Here is an 18,357-nt window from a genome sequence, read left to right on the forward strand (position 1 = left end):
ATGAAATCTCTTGTTTTCTCATGTATATTTATAATTGCTCTTACCTAAGAGAAAATGTTTTATCCGATTACTCGATTAATCGATAAATTTTCAGTCGATTACTAAAATATTCGATAGTTGAAGCCCTAAATCTTCTTTAAAAACTTACTGTAGTGTCTTCCCATTCACAACTCCTTGCTCGCTCTCCGCCATTTTGAAAGCTAAAAGGTCTCATCTCCAAAACTCCCAAAAATGAAATAGCAAAATAATTAATAATGATAATTATTCATTTAAAAGTAAATTCCCAGTTCTACAGTAGAAAATCCAACTTGACGTTCACTTGTAATTTTTGACTCAACGAGTGGTATTTAACATAATTACAACACTACAGAAAGCCGGCATTACTGTCCATTTCGATCTGTTTTGTCCCAGCGTGATTTGCTAAAACGTAGTATTACTCTGAAGTTTGGAAACAGCTGCTGACTTGCAGCGTTTTCAACCCATGACTGCGTCCTCCAACGCGTGAAATTATGAGCAGCGTTCCCATTCGCCAACACTCACGACCTTATAGAGTTGTTTCCCGTGACCCTGGCAGCTGCATTTTCTTGAGCAATTGCCCCAGCAGTGGACTTCTCAAGGCAAATGGCTCCCAGGTGAGAAGAGCGCTTAAATGTTCACTTTCCACGCATACAGTATGTAAAGAAGCCCCTCGATGTCACCGCCTCAGTATAAAATACTGCCTTTACTATATACAGATACACATGATCAATTTTGATTGACACAACTGTGTATGAGTGAGTTGTATTTCTTTCTTAATATGGAATTAAATACAATGTCGCAATATCACAACAAGATATTTTGCATTTTGCGATAAGCTGGTATGGGGTGGAAGTACGTGCAATGTATTGTTGCAATATTGAAAAATTTTAAAAGTTGCTATTTTATCGGCAAAACATCTGAATATTGGTGGAATAATCACAAATTGTATGAGAATGTTTTAACTTAAAAAAGTGTCACAAAAATGTATTCTTGTGTACGAAAAACAAAAATGTGGTTTCACTGAGAACTCATAATTACGACAAATTTGATAACATTTATTAAATTATGAATACAAGAATATAATCGTAATACACGGCTTCGCCTTGTAAAACTGCACTGCCCCCTAGGGCCTGGCATGAATACTGCATTGTTTTCACACGGAATGGCACATCGTTTGCATGGAGACGGAACCATGAAATTTGTCGTAATCTTGGCACGTCACCATATAAATGGCCCCTTTAAACAGAATGACTTTTTTGTCGTCTGCTGATTTGTGCTGTGGAATGCCGCCCCCTGTAATGCTGCTCTGTAATTTAGCGCTAGATCATTAATTATTTCCCACAGGAAATAATAGAAAGTTAATTCTTTTCCAGGCTCAAACTGTCACCCTCATAAAATCTTTATTTGCTGTGCAGACACATTTTTTTATTATCACATTAAGTGTCATAAGAACGGGTAAATAAGACTCATTGTAGAGCCCCTTTCAGATTAAAAAAAAAAAAAAAGTACCGTTAACATGTAATGCAGCCTGGCCTGTGTTTTCAGACATACAGCTAGTCATTTGAAAGTTCGAAAGTCTCTTCAGCCCTAAATCTTGTCGCAGTTATTGACTCAGACCTGAACTTCGACAGCCACCTAAAGTTTATCACTACGTCTGCCTATTACCACTCAAAAGTATACAGTGGGGCAAATAAGTATTTAGTCAACCACCAATTGTGCAAGTTCTCCTACTTGAAAGATTAGAGAGGCCTCTAATTGTCACCATGGGTAAACCTTAACCATGAGAGACAGAATGTGGAAAAAAAAAAAACAGAAAATCACAGTTTGATTTTTAAAGAATTTATTTCCAAATTAGAGTGGAAAATAAGTATTTGGTCACCTACAAACAAGCAAGATTTCTGGCTGTCAAAGAGGTCTAACGTCTTCTAACGAGGTCTAACGAAGATCCACTCGTTACCTGTATTAATGGCACCTGTTTTAACTCATTATCGGTATAAAAGACACCTGTCCACAACCTCAGTCAGTCACGCTCCAAACTCCACTATGGCCAAGACCAAAGAGCTGTCGAAAGACACCAGAGACAAAATTGTACACCTTCACCAGGCTGGGAAGACTGAAACAGCAATAGGTAAAACGCTTGGTGTAAAGAAATCAACTGTGGGAGCAATTATTAGAAAATGGAAGACATACAAGACCACTGATAATCTCCCTCGATCTGGGGCTCCATGCAAGATCTCACCCCGTGGCGTCAAAATGATAACAAGAACAGTAGGCAAAAATCCCAGAACCACACGGGGGGACCTAGTGAATGACCTACAGAGAGCTGGGACCACAGTAACAAAGGCTACTATCAGTAACACAATGCGCCGCCGGGGACTCCAATCCTGCACTGCCAGATGTGTCCCTCTGCTGAAGAACGTACACGTCCAGGCCCGTCTGCGGTTCGCTAGAGAGCATTTGGATGATCCAGAAGAGGACTGGGAGAATATGTTATGGTCAGATGAAACCAAAATAGAACTTTTCGGTAGAAACACAGGTTCTCGTGTTTGGAGGAGAAAGAATACTGAATTGCATCCGAAGAACACCATACCCACTGTGAAGCATGGGGGTGGAAACATCATGCTTAGGGGCTGTTTTTCTGCAAAGGGACCAGGAAGACTGATCTGTGTAAAGGAAAGAATGAATGGGGCCATGTATCGAGAGATTTTAAGTGAAAATCTCCTTCCATCAGCAAGGGCATTGAAGATGAGACGTGGCTGGGTCTTTCAGCATGACAATGATCCCAAACAAACAGCCAGGGCATCAAAGGAGTGGCTTCGTAAGAAGCATTTCAAGGTCCTGGAGTGGCCTAGCCAGTCTCCAGATCTCAACCCCATAGAAAATCTGTGGAGGAAGTTGAAAGTCCGTGTTGCCCAATGACAGCCCCAAAACATCACTGCTCTAGAGGAGATCTGCATGGAGGAATGGGCCAAAATACCAGCAACAGTGTGTGTAAAAGCTTGTAAAGCGTTACAGAAAACGTTTGGCCTCCGTTATTGCCAACAAAGGGTACATAACAAAGTATTGAGATGAACTTTTGGTATTGACCAAATACTTATTTTCCACCATGATTTGCAATTAAATTATTTAAAAATCAAACAATGTGATTTTCTGTTTTTTTTTTTTTTTCCACATTCTGTCACTCATGGTTGAGGTTTACCCATGTTGACAATTATAGGCCTCTCTAATATTTTCAAGTGGGAGAACTTGCGCAATTAGTGGTTGACTAAATACTTATTTGCCCCACTGTATAGCCAGAATTAAGAGGCTTCTGTCCTAGCAACACACAGAAAAACTTATTCAAGCATTCTTTTTTTAGTAGATTGGATTATTGCAACGTTGTATTTACAGGTTACAACAACAACAAAAATTAGTCAGGAAGCTGCAGCTAATCCTAAATCCTTACAAACACTATGAAACTGCCCATATTACAGCGGTCATGAAATAGTTACACTGTATTCCTGTGAGTCAGAGGACAGACAAGAAAATCTTACTGCTTGTCTACGAAACACTTGATGGCCTTGGACCAAAATACAAGCTTGATTGTTTGACCCCTATGAAGCAGCGAGACCCTTTAGGTCGCCTGGAAGCAGTCTGCTTTGTGTTCCAAGAAGAACCAAACAGGCTGAGGCAGCGTTCAGTTATTATGCTTGTCGCCTCTGGAACAAATGACATGAAGGTCTGAAGTGTGCTCAAACAGTTAGCTCTTTAAATCAGGGCTAAAAACGCTATTGCTGACTAAGGGGATTCATAACTGCCCCATATCATTCAAGTTCAAAACTGTGTGGCTTTTATGTATCATTTTGTGTTTCATTTCTATTTCTCGAGTATGTCTTGCTGATTTTCATGTAAAGTAGTCCACTCTGAATTACCATGTGTTAAAGTGTGCAGTACAAATGAATTTGCTTTGTTTTGCCGTATATCGAGCAGCTGTCGGATTTTGCCTTCTTACCAGTTTCCATCTTTCTAATAGGGGTGTGCCATCTTAGGCACCGCACGGTTCGATTAGATTACGATTCAGGGTGCTACAATTCGATTATTGAACGCTGATCACGCTATTCGCGCTGATCACGGTTATCATGATTATCAATGCATCGTGCATTACTAATTAATAAAGTAGCCAAACAAATTTCTGTCCATTATTTATTAAAAATATCCTAATGATTCAACAAGGAACAATGGAAACATGCCCATACAACAAAAAGCTGTCCTTAAACTGCTTTTTTTTTGTTTGTTTGTTTTTTACAAGAAAGTGCAAAATCATTTACCATTTTAAAGGCAGTACTTATTTCCTAACATGCCTATACAAAACAAGATGCTCTTTTTCACAAGAAGGTGCAAAAACATCAGCTGTTTCAAACAGCAGTACTTATTTCTCTCAACAATACAATTCAATTTACACTGATGGAATGAATTCCACATTTTCTGGAAACAAAGTGTCTTTAGAAATATGACTTCTTTTAACCAATATACTTTGTTTTCACAGACTTCTGTACTATTTCACATATTTTTAGTGTTACCGCTGTACTTTAATCTTTGTTTTACATGTTCTGGAAAAACTTTTGTACACCACCAAACAACGAACAACTTGACATGGAAATACAAGTCGCTAATTAGCATAGCGCTCAGCACTAACTAGTAACATCACAAAAACAACAACAATAAAGGCTAAACAGTACAACAGGGTTTGTGCACTCACCTCTGATAGACGGACACCGGACTTAGCAAAACACTAGGGACTTTTTCCAATTAACACGACTTGAACCTACTGCTGGACAACTGAAAGACAAGGAGCAACGACCTATCTCTCTTCCCCTCTCACTCTAAAAAATAACTTGCGCACAGAAGCGCGACCGCCGGGTCCCTGCCTGTCTCATACACAAATTTATTTTCCAGCCTTTTGAAAAGGAGTATATCCTCTTGATCAGTAACCGGCAGCATCCATCTCAACGTTGTGCGTGCGTCCGTTAAAGGTGTCCGGGCGACAGACGTGTCTTGAATTTCGTTCCGCTACGACCGCTGTCATAAAAGTTATTAGGGAAAATCATCGTTTTTAACCTTTATGAATCGTAATCGAATCCTCACACGTCAAATCGCGATGCATCTAATAATCGATTTTTTGGCACTCCCTTCAATTCTACATGAATGCATTGTTTCCCAATCTTTGTCGGGCCATGCCGTCCCTCAATTTTCAGCACTCGCTTTTGGTCGTGGAGGATTTGAACACAACCCACTGTCTCAAAGGGCAAGTGCGTGTAATCCAGTGGCCCTCAAACACACACACACAGTAACTTTAGTGGTGGAGAGAGGGTGTGATTAAGAGAGACTTAAAACCACGAGGAGAGAGGTTAAAGAGTGTTAGAGGTTTTACAAGTAATCATTTGAGATTCTCAGGAAAACCTCTCCGCCCTCCTCCTCGAGTGCTTTCTCTTGATAGTGCTTCTGACATGGCCACATACAATGTGGATTTCCTCCAAATGGAGGCGGGGGTGAGGTGCCGCCAACAACGTTGTCAACATATTTAATTGGCAATGAAATGAAATGAAAGTTTGCTCTCTAAAAATGACTGTTCAAGCAGAAGTTGAGTGGTGCTTGATTGACTCGTTAGCTGCCATTTTACAGTAATATTGTTGAAACAAATAGTAATACAAAGGAGATTAAAAAACAGGAATCAATTATTCTATTCTATTTTTTTAATCTTAAGTGAAAAACTTCATATATTTTACTTGTACTGTAATTTAAAAAACAAAAACAAAAGTAAAACTCATTATTTTGTCAGTAATATTGACAGATATTAATGTAATATGTATCAAAGAATTAGCCAACCAATTGCAAACATTATCGATGATTTTATATTTAACCCTTATAGGGCAAGGTACTATTTTGGTAATTTAAAAACAACTTAACCTCCTAAAGACCTGGCGTCCATACACGTGAACATAAAATTTTAGGTCATTTTTATCTATAAAATAACCACAAAAAAAATGTCATAGCTGGTCTAAATTTTTTAAAGAATTATTAATCATGATTGTATTTTATCAATTTGTACACAGAATAATTATAAACAAACAAAAAATTATCATACTAAAATGTATAAAAACAAAAATGCACTTTGGCTGTGGCCCCCTGAAGTTATTCCGATCAGTCTTTTATTCCGAATTAGCGTGTCCATGTTCATGCAGCTATTGACAAGAAAAGACATCAAATTCATTTCAACTTTTTTTACTTACAGTCCATGGCGTGTCTGCTGAGTGTGAATTATCACCAAGTTGCCATTGTCCTTGTAGATAGACGCAACAATACAGTGGGGCAAATAAGTATTTAGTCAACCACTAATTGTGCAAGTTCTCCCACTTGAAAATATTAGAGAGGCCTGTAATCGTCAACATGGGTAAACCTCAACCATGAGAGACAGAATGTGAAAAAAAAAAACAGAAAATCACATTGTTTGATTTTTAAAGAATTTATTTGTAAATCATGGCAGATTTCCTCTAGAGCAGTGATGTTTTGGGCCTGTCGTTGGGCAACACGGACTTTCAACTCCCTCCACAGATTTTCTATGGGGTTGAGATCTAGAGACTGGCTAGGCCACTCCAGGACCTTGAAATGCTTCTTACGAAGCCACTCCTTTGTTGCCCTGGCTGTGTGTTTGGGATCATTGTCATGCTGAAAGACCCAGCCACGTCTCATCTTCAATGCCCTTGGTGATGGAAGGAGATTTTCACTCAGAATCTCTCGATACATGGCCCCATTCATTCTTTCCTTTACACAGATCAGTTGTCCTGGTCCCTTTGCAGAAAAACAGCTCCAAAGCATGATGTTTCCACCCCCATGCTTCACAGTGGATCATCCAAATGCTCTCCAGCGAACCACAGATGGGCCTGGACGTGTACTGGCTTCAGCAGGGGGACACGTCAGGCAGTGCAGGATTTAAGTCCCTGACGGCACATTGTGTTACTGATAGTAGCCTTTGTTACTGTGGTCCCAGCTCTCTGTAGGTCATTCACTAGATCCCCCCGTGTGGTTCTGGGATTTCTGCTCACCGTTCTTGTTATCATTTTGACACCACGGGGTGAGATCTTGCATGGAGCCCCAGATCGAGGGAGATTATCAATGGTCTTGTATGTCTTCCATTTTCTAATAATTGCTCCCACAGTTGATTTCTTTACACCAAGCGTTTTACCTATTGCAGATTCAGTCTTCCCAGCCTGATGCAGGTTTACAATTTTGTCTCTGGTGTCTTTCGACAGCTCTTTGATCTTGCCCATAGTGGAGTTTGGAGTGTGACTGACTGAGATTGTGGACAGGTGTCTTTTATGCCGATAATGAGTTAAAACAAGTGCCATTAATACAGGTAACGAGCGGAGCCTCGTTAGACCTCGTTAGAAGAAGTTAGACCTCTTTGACAGCCAGAAATCTTGCTTGTTTGTAGGTGACCAGATACTTATTTTCCACTGTAATTTGGAAATAAATTCTTTAAAAATCAAACAATGTGATTTTCTGTTTTTTTTTCCCACATTCTGTCTCTCATGGTTGAGGTTTACCCATGTTGACAATTACAGGCCTCTCTAATCTTTTCAAGTAGGAGAACGTGCACAATTAGTGGTTGACGAAATACTTATTTGCCCCACTGTTTGTGCTTGTCTGTCAATGTTCATTCGAAATAGTTGGAAAACTTTATCTATTTATTTTTGGAGTATTTTTTTTTAACTGCACTGGATTGCGTCTATAGTGAGTTACATTTTCCCCGCGCTTCACATTTGCTCTGTTTTTCTGACACACATTGCCACTATGTTTAAAAAAAATTAAATTAAATTAAAAAAAGGCCCACATCACACTGGTCCGTGGTCCTAAAAAAGGTTGTGGACCCCTGGTTTAAATGTGTGCCTTACAAAAGGTTAAGTGTTTTGAAATTGTTTAGGGTTTTTTTGCAATGTAATTGCAGTGAATGATCATGTTCTAACCTCATTGTCAGCTCTCCCACTTCAAATGCTTCGGGCACCCATCGCCGTCAATGGCAGTGGTTAATATTGCATCTGGTATTTGGTGTACCGAAAGTTGCATATAAGTGTTAACCAGCTACTCAGTCAGTGTGTGTTAGTATGTGTGTTTACGTTTTATTTATTTGAAGCTGCTAATACGCTCTTGCCTTCATTATAGCTGCAGCCATAACTTTGATAAATCACTTGGGCTTGGGGCCCTCGCTGCTTTCACAGTATTAGAAAAAAACTAATTGAAATTCGCATCCGGCCCCCCTCCCCACATTACCCCGCTAACCTTCTTCCTCCTCCTCTTCCCCGCCAAATCGTGGCGAGTTTCTGCAGGGGTATGCGGGCCGAGAAGGAAGGAAAATGTCATCGCTGATTTAATAGGCATAGTCCTACACACACATGCGCGGAGCACCCTGGGGAGTGTTAGGAATGGTGATAATGTCATCAGAGGAATCTCTAAAATGCATCCAGCTCCCGTTTTGATGGCACCTTCTTCCACTTTTTCCGCTTTTTTTGTAATTCATTAGATAGAAGGACAAGATTGATGGGATTTGGGGTTTTGAGTGTGCCCTTTTGGGTCGGTCTGGGATCTAGCGTACGTTTGGTTCCTTGCCCGGGATTTCCCAGCTGCTACTGGATTTAGGGCTGACTCATTATAGTCCGTGATTACCCCTGTTCATTTTTTTTTTAGATTTGCAGGCACTCATTTCAATTGCGCTTGTTTTGTGGGATCGCCTGTCTGTTGGATTGAAGCAGAAAATGTGGCAAAAACAGTTTGATGCTTCACTGATTCAATGTTAAAACATGTATTTTGTTTTTTCACTGGGATGGATGGAGGAATGTCTAGTGTACGCTAGTGTACTGTCAATTCCAAGTTTGTAGAGAAGGATAACTTATTCGCTGCAATTTAGAGTGACAGTCATCCAAACCATTTGGCACCACTGCCTCTCAGTTTGAATGTTTGGACGTAGTGCATCGATCTAGATCATTCATAGATTGGTTCAGCAATTATCCCACCAAATAGATCGAAGCGTAAAAATTGATCAACATGGTCATCTTTTCACCCATGTCTGAAATGTCTCGGCAACAGAATAGTAAAAAAAAACGTAAAAATCGCTTAGCATTTTTTAAAATTGTTTTCAGTGGAATGCAACTGATCATAAATGTGTACACGATATCGTATTAAATCCATTGAATTATATCAAATTGTGGCAGACTATAGTTTCTGCAAATATAGGATCGTTAACAGAAGAATCGATATTGTATTGTATCGCCTTGAAATTGCTGATTTACACATTAACTGAGTGATAGGTTAGGGTTTTTAGTTGCTTTATTACATTTACACGGTCAAGTTATTAGTCGGTGTAATAGACATATCAAGTTTCAAGTTGTTGGTCAATTGGATACCCTTACTAAACTGGACGATATATTCCACATCTTCTGTTAGTGTGATAAGCTTGGTTTTATTTCTGGAATGTTACTCTGTCCATCAGTTTTGTTGATTCATCAAATTGAAGTTACTGATCCAAATACCCAATGATTTCTAAAAGAAAATATTAGAAATTGTGAGGGGTGCCCAAACATTTTGATGCTACTGTAAGTTGACAGCACATTATAATAAGGATATGATACCTCTTTCAGCAATACCACAGAACAGTTTCTAGTTGTCTCTAAATTAACAACCTTTGTACACACACATATACTGTACATATATATATATATATATATATATATATATATATATATATATATATATTGGTATATACAGTGCTGCTCGAAAGTTTGTGAACCCCACAGCGATGGTCAGATTTTTTGTAAAAAAAACTAAAATAACCTTATTAAATGTTAAGTTATACCCAAATCCACAATACTGACATTCCAAATAATGGACTGAAACAAAAGAAATAGTTATATTGTCATTCTTTATTTAACAAAAGTGGTTGATTTAAGAAAAACTCAGATATCATGTGTGCAAAAGTATGTGAACCCCTTCAGTTAATAGGATATTGCGCCTCCTTTTGCAGAGATTACCTCAACCAAACGGTTTCTGTAGTGACTAATCAGCCTCTCACATCTACTTTGGGGGATTTTTGCCCATTCTTCCTTGCAGAACGCAGTCAGTTGAGAGAGGTTTGATGGGCGTCTGGCATGAACTGCTCGCTTCAGGTCCCGCCACAGCATTTCAATGGGATTTAGGTCAGGACTTTGACTGGGCCAGTCCAGAACACGAATCTTCTTCTTTTTCAGCCATTCCTTGGTTGTATTGCTGGAATGCTTTGGATCATTATCATGTTGCATGATCCACCTTCTGCCAAGCTTTAACTTCAAAACAGATGGCGTCAGGTTATGTTCTAGGATTTGACAATATTCCTCAGAATTCATGATTCCCTGGACTATGTGGAGTTGTCCAGGTCCTGAGGATGAAAAGCAAGCCCAGATCTTGACATTCCCACCTCCATGCTTCACTGTTGGGAGAAGGTTCTTTTGGTGGTATGCAGTGTTGACTTTTCGCCAGACATGGCGGTTTTGGTTGTGACCAAACAGTTCAATTTTGCACCTACATCAGTTGATGAAAACTCTTTTTAATTTAGTCTCGACAACACAACTGTTAAAAAAAACAAAAAAAAACTATTGAATTGATTGATTAGGAAATCAGGTTGAAATAATAGAAAATTCCAAAATGTTGAGGGGGTTCACAAACTTTTGAGCAGCACTGTATGTATATATAGTACATATGTATATATTGTATATATGTTTTTATATATGTATACTGTATATACAGTGGTATGAAAAGTATCTGAACCTTTTGGAATTTCTCACATTTCTGCATAAAATCACCATCTAATGTGATCTGATCTTTGTCAAAATCACACAGATGAAAAAAACTTGTCTTCTTTAACTAAAACCACCCAAACATTTATAGGTTTTCATATTTTAATGAGGATAGTTTGCAAACAGTGACAGAAGGGGGGAAAATAAGTGAACCATCACATTTAATATTTTGTGCCCCCCCCTTTGGCAGCAATAACTTCAACCAGACGCTTCCTGTAGCTGCAGATCAGTCTGGAACATCGTTCAGGACTAATCTTGGCCATTCTTCTCTACAAAACTGCTGCAGTTCAGTCAGATTCCTGAAATGTCTAGCATGAATTGTTGTCTTTATGTCATGCCACAGCATTTCAATGGTGTTCGTCTGGACTTTGACTTGGCCACTCCAGAACGTATATTTTGTTCTTCTGAAACCATTCTGAAGTTGATTTACTTCTGTGTTTTGGATTATTGTCTTCTTGCAGCATCCATCCTCTTTTTAGCTTCAACTGTCTGACAGACAGTCTCAGGTTTTCCTGCAAAACATCCTGATAAACATTTGAATTCATTCTTCCATTCATGATTGCAAGTTGTCCAGGCCCTGAGGCAGCAAACAGCCCCAAATCATGATGCTCCCTCCACTGTACTTCACAGTGGAAATGAGGTGTTGATGTTGGTGTGTTTTTCCTCCACACATGACATCGTGTATTACTCCATAACAATTCAACTTTGGTTTCATCCGTCCCCAAATATTTTGCCAAACCTTTTGTGGGGTCTTCAAGTGCCTTTTTGCGAACATTAAACGAGCAGCAATGTTTTGTTTTTTTTGACAGCAGTGGCTTACTCCATGGAGTCCTCCCATGAACACCATCTTGACCATAGTTTTACATATAGTTGATGTGTGCACAGAGATATTAGACTGTGCCAGTGATTTCTGTAAGTCTTCAGCAGACACTCTAGGGTTCTTTTTTATCTCTCTGAGTATTCTGCGCAGAGACGCAACAGCGCCAAACTCTCTCTCAATTTGTGGACAACTTCTCTGACTGTCGATTGATGAACATCCAGACTTTAAGAGATGTTTTTTTAATTCTTTCCATGCTTTATACAAAACAACAATCCTTGATCGCAGTTCTTCAGACAGCTCCTTTGACCGAGCCATGATGCACATCAGGCAATGCTTCTCATCGTGAAATTTCTTACCAGGTGTGTGTTTTATAGTGGGCAGGGCAGCTTTAAACCACTCATAAGTTATTGGGCACACACCTGACTTAAAATGTTTCATAAAAAGTGGTTTCAATTGCTCTTTAAGTCTCCATACGCAGAGTGTTCACTGACTTATTTTTCCCCCCTTCTGTCATTGTTTGCATTATATCTTCATCAAAATATGAAAGCCTATAAATGTTTGTAGTAGTTAAAGCAGACACTGTATTTTCCTCTGTGTGATTTTGGCAAAGATCAGATCACATTTGATGAGGATTTTTATGCAGAAATGTGAGAAATTCCAAAAGGTTCAGATACTTTTTCATACCACTATATGTATGCCACAGTGTCACTAATTGTTTGTCTTTCTTTTGCATCATTTGTTACATCTGTTGATTTTTTTTTTAAAGACGGAATAACTGAAATTCATATCTTAAGGCACAGCTGTATGTTTTCATTGCTTGTCTGGCTGCACACTTTTAGCAGTGCGTGCACGTCGGCACTTTTAATTTTCTCTTTCGTCTGGCTTGATGCAGGATAACGTGTGTATGCGATCAAGGATGAATCCATACCATCACACGCACATGCAGTTTGTGTGCGTGCATGTATGGTTAATGAGGACGTGTTGATTGATTAGACTGCAGTAATTAGGTGGAGTTTGAAGGCATGGAAAGGTCTTCGCTCTGGTGGGAGGGTCCATTCTGGAGGCATGCGATGTGCTACATTACCAACCTCAAAACACACATACAAAAAAAAAAAGAGAGGAAAATCACACGAGCAAGAAAAACAGTAAACGCAGATACGTCCAAACATGCAGACAGACTTGAACCCCTCAAAAATCAACAGAGTCAAACAGAGCACACAAAAAAACAAACTCACAAAAACATGCCAAGGCAGCTTCATTTACAAAAATGCATGTTGTTAAAATAAAACAATTTACACAAATAACGAGCACAGAAAAAAAAACACCAAAATGGGCAACAAAAACACACAAACCACGCAATTAAAAATGAACAATTAGCAAACACCAAGCACAAAAACAACAGCACAAACGCACACAAATCCAAAAAGTCAAATGAAACTTTCAAAAAACACTGTCATTCTGACAAAACACAGAAAAGCCCAACCACATCACCGCACAAAATACAAGTGACACAACCAACACTAATGCGCACACAAACAGCAATAAATTAACACAAATAAAACAACTACTCTCTATTAATAAAACACTCAAAAATTCAAAAAAATAAACTAAAAATTTCAACACAGAAACAGAAAAACAAAATGCATCACATGTTCAAAAACCAAGAACATGCAAAAAATCACTTGTGCTCAATCACACACAACAATAAAACTAGTGCTGCAACGATTAACCGATTAACTGAAGTAATTGGATTAATTGGATTGAATTAAAGTGGCGTTGTAATGGTTTGTTTTGAAAGTGTTTTTTAGTTTTATTGATTTGGGTGGATACCCTGCCCTCCAGTGGCAACAGTGAATATGACATCTCATTTCACATGGCTGAATCCAGCTGCTCCCTGTTAAGACCAACAAAAGCTAAGTTTTTGTTTGAGCTAATGTTTTTTATTGCATTCATAATGTGGTTTCTAGATATATTTAGCCGTTTTTTTGTGGATTTTTGCTATGTAAGTTAGCTCATTCACTCCCCGCCATTTTCACCGGAGCAACCCCCTTCGCTCCCGGCCGTTTTACTGGATTTTGACTGATTTTGCAAGACCCACAGAAAATTCTGTTCTATTGCTATATAAACATGGAACCCACCAAAAGAAAGATTAGACTCTCTTCTTTCAGCAGGAAAAAAAGTTAGTTCATATATTTTTCCATTCTTTAGAAATCAGCATTAGAAAATAGCTTAGTTTGAGCAATGTTCCAATTTCTGATGAAAACTGAGAAATTGAGGTTTTTGTAAAAGCATACATTTCAAACATAACTTTGACTTTAACACAGCTATTTTTTGCTTTTGTGACATCCCAAACATCTGAATAATGTTTTAATTCTACAAAATAACATAAACAACAAGACAAATAGAGCTTTTGATAGCAAAGTAACAATTTATTTACACATAACTAAACTATTGACCTGAGAGATGACGCTATTGTGGCCGCGGCTGTATCGGCAGACGGGGTAAATTTTCCCCTCATCGCCGCCTGTCTCATCAAGATAATTTTTTTTAAATCTTTCTTTTGTAGTGACCACTGCCTCATAACAGAATTCACCTAAGAAACTTGTGTGGGGCATGTGCATTGCATTTTACATCGTTCTCCACATTTTTCTCACACTTCTTACTTCTTCCAACTTCCGTTTCCTGACTATTTCTCTTCATTTATTTCCTTTCATGGGCCGAGATGAGTTCTTACCAAATGCTACTGCCCTCCAGTGGCCAGATTTATTCCTTTAAAATGGATTTTGAGCATTGTGCTTTGGAGCCAAGTTGCATCAGAACCTAAAGATGTCTCCTGTGGGAAAAAAAAAACGTAAAAGACGTATAAATACGTTTTTGGGACACTGAACAATTAAAGATAGAAAATATTTATACGTTTTTGGGAGCAAATGAGTTAGTCAATTGTTCTTTTGTTGTACTTGGATCTTCATTTATTTACAGTATTTTTTTTATACTGTTGGAGGCTCAGCTCAGGTATTTCTTAATTTTTTATGTTCCTGATCTGATTACTCGATTATTCGAACAAGCTGCAGCCCTAAATAAAACATCAACTTGCAGAAACAAAACCGCACACGGATAAGTGCACAAGCAACACAATACGCAAACGAGGTCACTAACTCATACCAACAAAAATGACACACACACAAACAAAAAGCGAAACTATCCAATAAATACAGACATAAATGTGGGCTTGAGTATGACTCATCTCTCTGTGGGGCAATCCCAATGCTTTTGCAAGCAGAGTGAAATGTGCTTGTGCCAGCATTTCTTCTTCTTTGGTTTGCCGCAAAATGACCTGTCAACTGAGCGGATGCACTTCCTGTCTATTCCAGTCTCTCCCGTGTTGTTTTACTTCCTGCTGCTCACATTTGTCAGATGCATCCTCATGTATGTATCCAGCAAATAATGTTCACTGAGTGCTAAAGCGTTCCCTCGATCCTTGTGCAGTAAACAGCACCACCGCTTGGCCAGGACCAGAACTACACCTAGAGTTATGTCTTATCTTATTCATTTAAAGCCGTCCTTGTGCTAAACTCGCCCATTAGCTTATTGATTAACCTTTTTGTCCCAAGCAATTTTGCGTGCCTTCCCCTCCCTCACCTCTCTCTTCTCTTTCTCTCTCTGTGGTTCCAGCAGGAAGTTCTACTACATCACTCTACTGAGGGACCCGGTGTCGCGTTACCTGAGCGAATGGCGTCACGTGCAACGCGGGGCCACGTGGAAGACCTCGCTGCACATGTGCGATGGACGCACGCCCACGCCCGAGGAGCTGCCGTCATGCTACGATGGCTCCGATTGGTCGGGGTGCACTCTGCAGCAGTTCATGGACTGTCCCTACAACCTGGCCAACAACAGACAGGTGACACCATGTTCACGTCAACGGCCTTCCTTTCTTCCTTCCATTCTCTACTCCTTCCTTGCTATCAAACTATACTTCATTTATTCTTTAGTTCCGGTTCCCTTCATGCTTTCACACATCCTTGTATCACTCCTTGCCTCATTCATTTCTTTCTTTTTGACGATTCATCCATTCTCTCCCTGATTTCCTAACTTCCATTGTCTCCTTTTTTTCTCTCCATTACTTGATCTGTTTCTCAACCTCTTTAGTATTCCTGTTCTCCTGTCTTCTTTCAAACTTTCATTCCTTTCATACAAAATTACCTTTCCTTCCTTCCATCTGTCCTTCCTTAAGTCCATCCTTCTAGCCACCCTTCTTTTATTCCTTTTGCTCATCTTATTTTCCAATTTTTCTTGCTTCCATCCTACCATCCACTCTCCTGTCCTTCCAAACTTCTATCATCCCTCTTTTCGTTCTCTTTCCTTTCTTTCATTCTCATTTTTTACCCTCCATCCTTTTCCTTCTTTCTGGCATCCCTTCATACACCTGGGTTGCTTCCTATTCAATTCAATTTTATTTGTATAACCCTAAATCACAACAAGGTTGTCTCAAAGGGCTTTGCAGAGGCAATATGATACACAGTCAGAAACGGCAAACGAAGTAAACAAAGATGAATAAATAAAGTTCAAGTCCTGGGCATCCCCCATCCTTGGACCCTCCATGTTGGCAAGGAAAAACTCGAAAAACTCCAAGCTCTTTGGGAGAAAATGAGAAACCTTGGGGAGTACCACAGTCAGGAGAGATCCACTCCCAGAACGGATAGACAGGATGCACCAGAACTGCTAATGGGAATTAGCAGACGGGGTTACAGTCTGTAAAGATGCAGTAGAGTAAAGGAACAAGAAGAGGTCCATCTAGCCAGATGAGACGGGGGTGGCAACGAGGACGTCCATCCAGCCAGGGGTCCGGATAGTCAGGAGGCTGCAGCTGAAAAATAGCCCCTCACCAGAGGGGGGGAAAGGGGACACCAGGTGACTAGTGATGAAGAGACTATTTAACTAGATATTAACATTGGAAAATCGAAATAAAGTAAGACAAGTGGTAGGTAGAGTGAGGAAAAAGGAGATAGAACTCAGTAGAGCAGGGCGGTAAACCGAAAATTTACCGGTACCGAAATTCTTTACGATGACCGACGTCATTTTGACCATGACGGTAAATTCGGTAATTTATTAAAACAAAAAAATAGTCTTTTCATCCCGCTTTGACTGTGTTGTTCAGCTATGTTCATTCCCCTTTAAGAAAGCAGACAGTGTGCTTACGTATGGAATCCCGTGGTTATCAGGAAGCCAATCAAACGAGGCCGGTATGCTAACGCTAGCGGCTAACGCTACAAGCAAACGTGATGGAGTGTTGCTTAAGGGAGGTTCGCCAAACTTTCACCCGACATTAAATAGACTCTTGGCGGCACCCAGACGGGCTTTCACCCGTTGTCCTCCCTTGTTCTCACGATTTCCAAAGAGGATGCTTTCAATGCTTACTACTGGTAGCCAAGCCACAGGCTAATGCTAGTGGCTAACGCTAGCGGTTAACGCTACAAATGAACGTGATGGAGTCGGATAGCGGCTCTAAACTAGTTGAAACAGCTGAACTTGATGAGTGGATTGGTCTCTGACTGCATCTAGCAATTATGCTGCATTCCAGAAAAGTGGGATGTCGGACTTTTCCGACCTCAGAGTTGGAAAATATCATTGGAACGCCACTCGAACTGGTAGGTCCAAGTCGCCAAGTCGGAGAAAAAAGAACTACCCCGACTTCCAAGTTGTTTCAATCTGACGTCACTGGACACATTGGCGCTCATGAAAACGTATTGAATGATAACACAATAATGAAGTAAATCAAGTTTATTTGAGACGCCATGTATTTTTTTCTCATACAGTGAATTATCTTTGTTGTGCTATGTTTTTATATTGACAATCAGCAAAGGATGTAACTAAAAAAGGCAGTTTACAGTGTGGGCTATAACGCAGCCGTCGTTTTTTCTCTACTATTTGATCGCTTATAGGAAGGCAGGTTCGCTGGAGGTCAAAATGTATTTGGATGGCCAAAATAAAAAACACCTCGTCGCGATCAGCCATCTTTGTTGTTTACATTTGCTTGGAACGTTTTGAGATCGGTGGCCTATACTACGAACCGAGTTCAACCTCCCCAGAAGTAATCCAGTTTACCATCGGGTAACCGGAGTTGACAAAACCTGGTTGTCTAGTTTGTGGTCAATCGGTACTACGACGCTGATTATGAGGTCGAACCTGTGTCAACCCAGTCAGAGTTACTGCGCGTTCACATAAAAGGGGGCGGTGACCAGAGTCAAACACTACTTGTGACGATGGCACGGGCACCTTACTTCACGGAGGAGGAATGCGCGATGATCATGCGGAATTATGAGGAATTAAAATCCACCCTCACCGCGAAATCCAACACCGCTTCGGCGAGTAGAGCGCAACGGGTCTGTTGACAGCGAATTTACAGATCGTGTGATTTGTGAATGCGTCAATATGCCAGTTTACTTATGTCCATGAAAAGAAATAAAGCCTGCTGTCAGGACAATAAAATAAGATTTGGTACATTAACAGTAAGAAATAATTGTCACGCATCACCACACGAAACAAGATGATTGTATGTTTAGTCCCCTTGACTTTACGAATACGTATGTTCTTTTTTTTTAGTTTGGGCCTAAAAAATCCAGCCCGACCCGACCCGAGTCCGATCAATAAACTTGATTT

At 39.8% G+C, this 18,357-nt stretch overlaps 1 protein-coding gene across 2 annotated transcripts in view; it reads left to right on the forward strand.

The window, feature by feature from the left end:
- Positions 1-18,357, forward strand: part of hs6st1a (heparan sulfate 6-O-sulfotransferase 1a) — a 147,531-nt gene that overhangs the window by 110,917 nt on the left and 18,257 nt on the right. Inside the window, exon 2 of one of the 2 annotated variants that reach the window (XM_057859501.1) lies at positions 15,373-15,598. In XM_057859501.1, the coding sequence (XP_057715484.1) occupies positions 15,373-15,598 (226 nt within the window). The remainder of the gene's footprint in view (positions 1-15,372; positions 15,599-18,357) is intronic. The other variant, XM_057859502.1, reaches the window with a different exon arrangement.

This window comes from Corythoichthys intestinalis, chromosome 15, assembly GCF_030265065.1.
Source record: "Corythoichthys intestinalis isolate RoL2023-P3 chromosome 15, ASM3026506v1, whole genome shotgun sequence".
Classification (NCBI taxonomy): Eukaryota; Metazoa; Chordata; class Actinopteri; order Syngnathiformes; family Syngnathidae; genus Corythoichthys; species Corythoichthys intestinalis.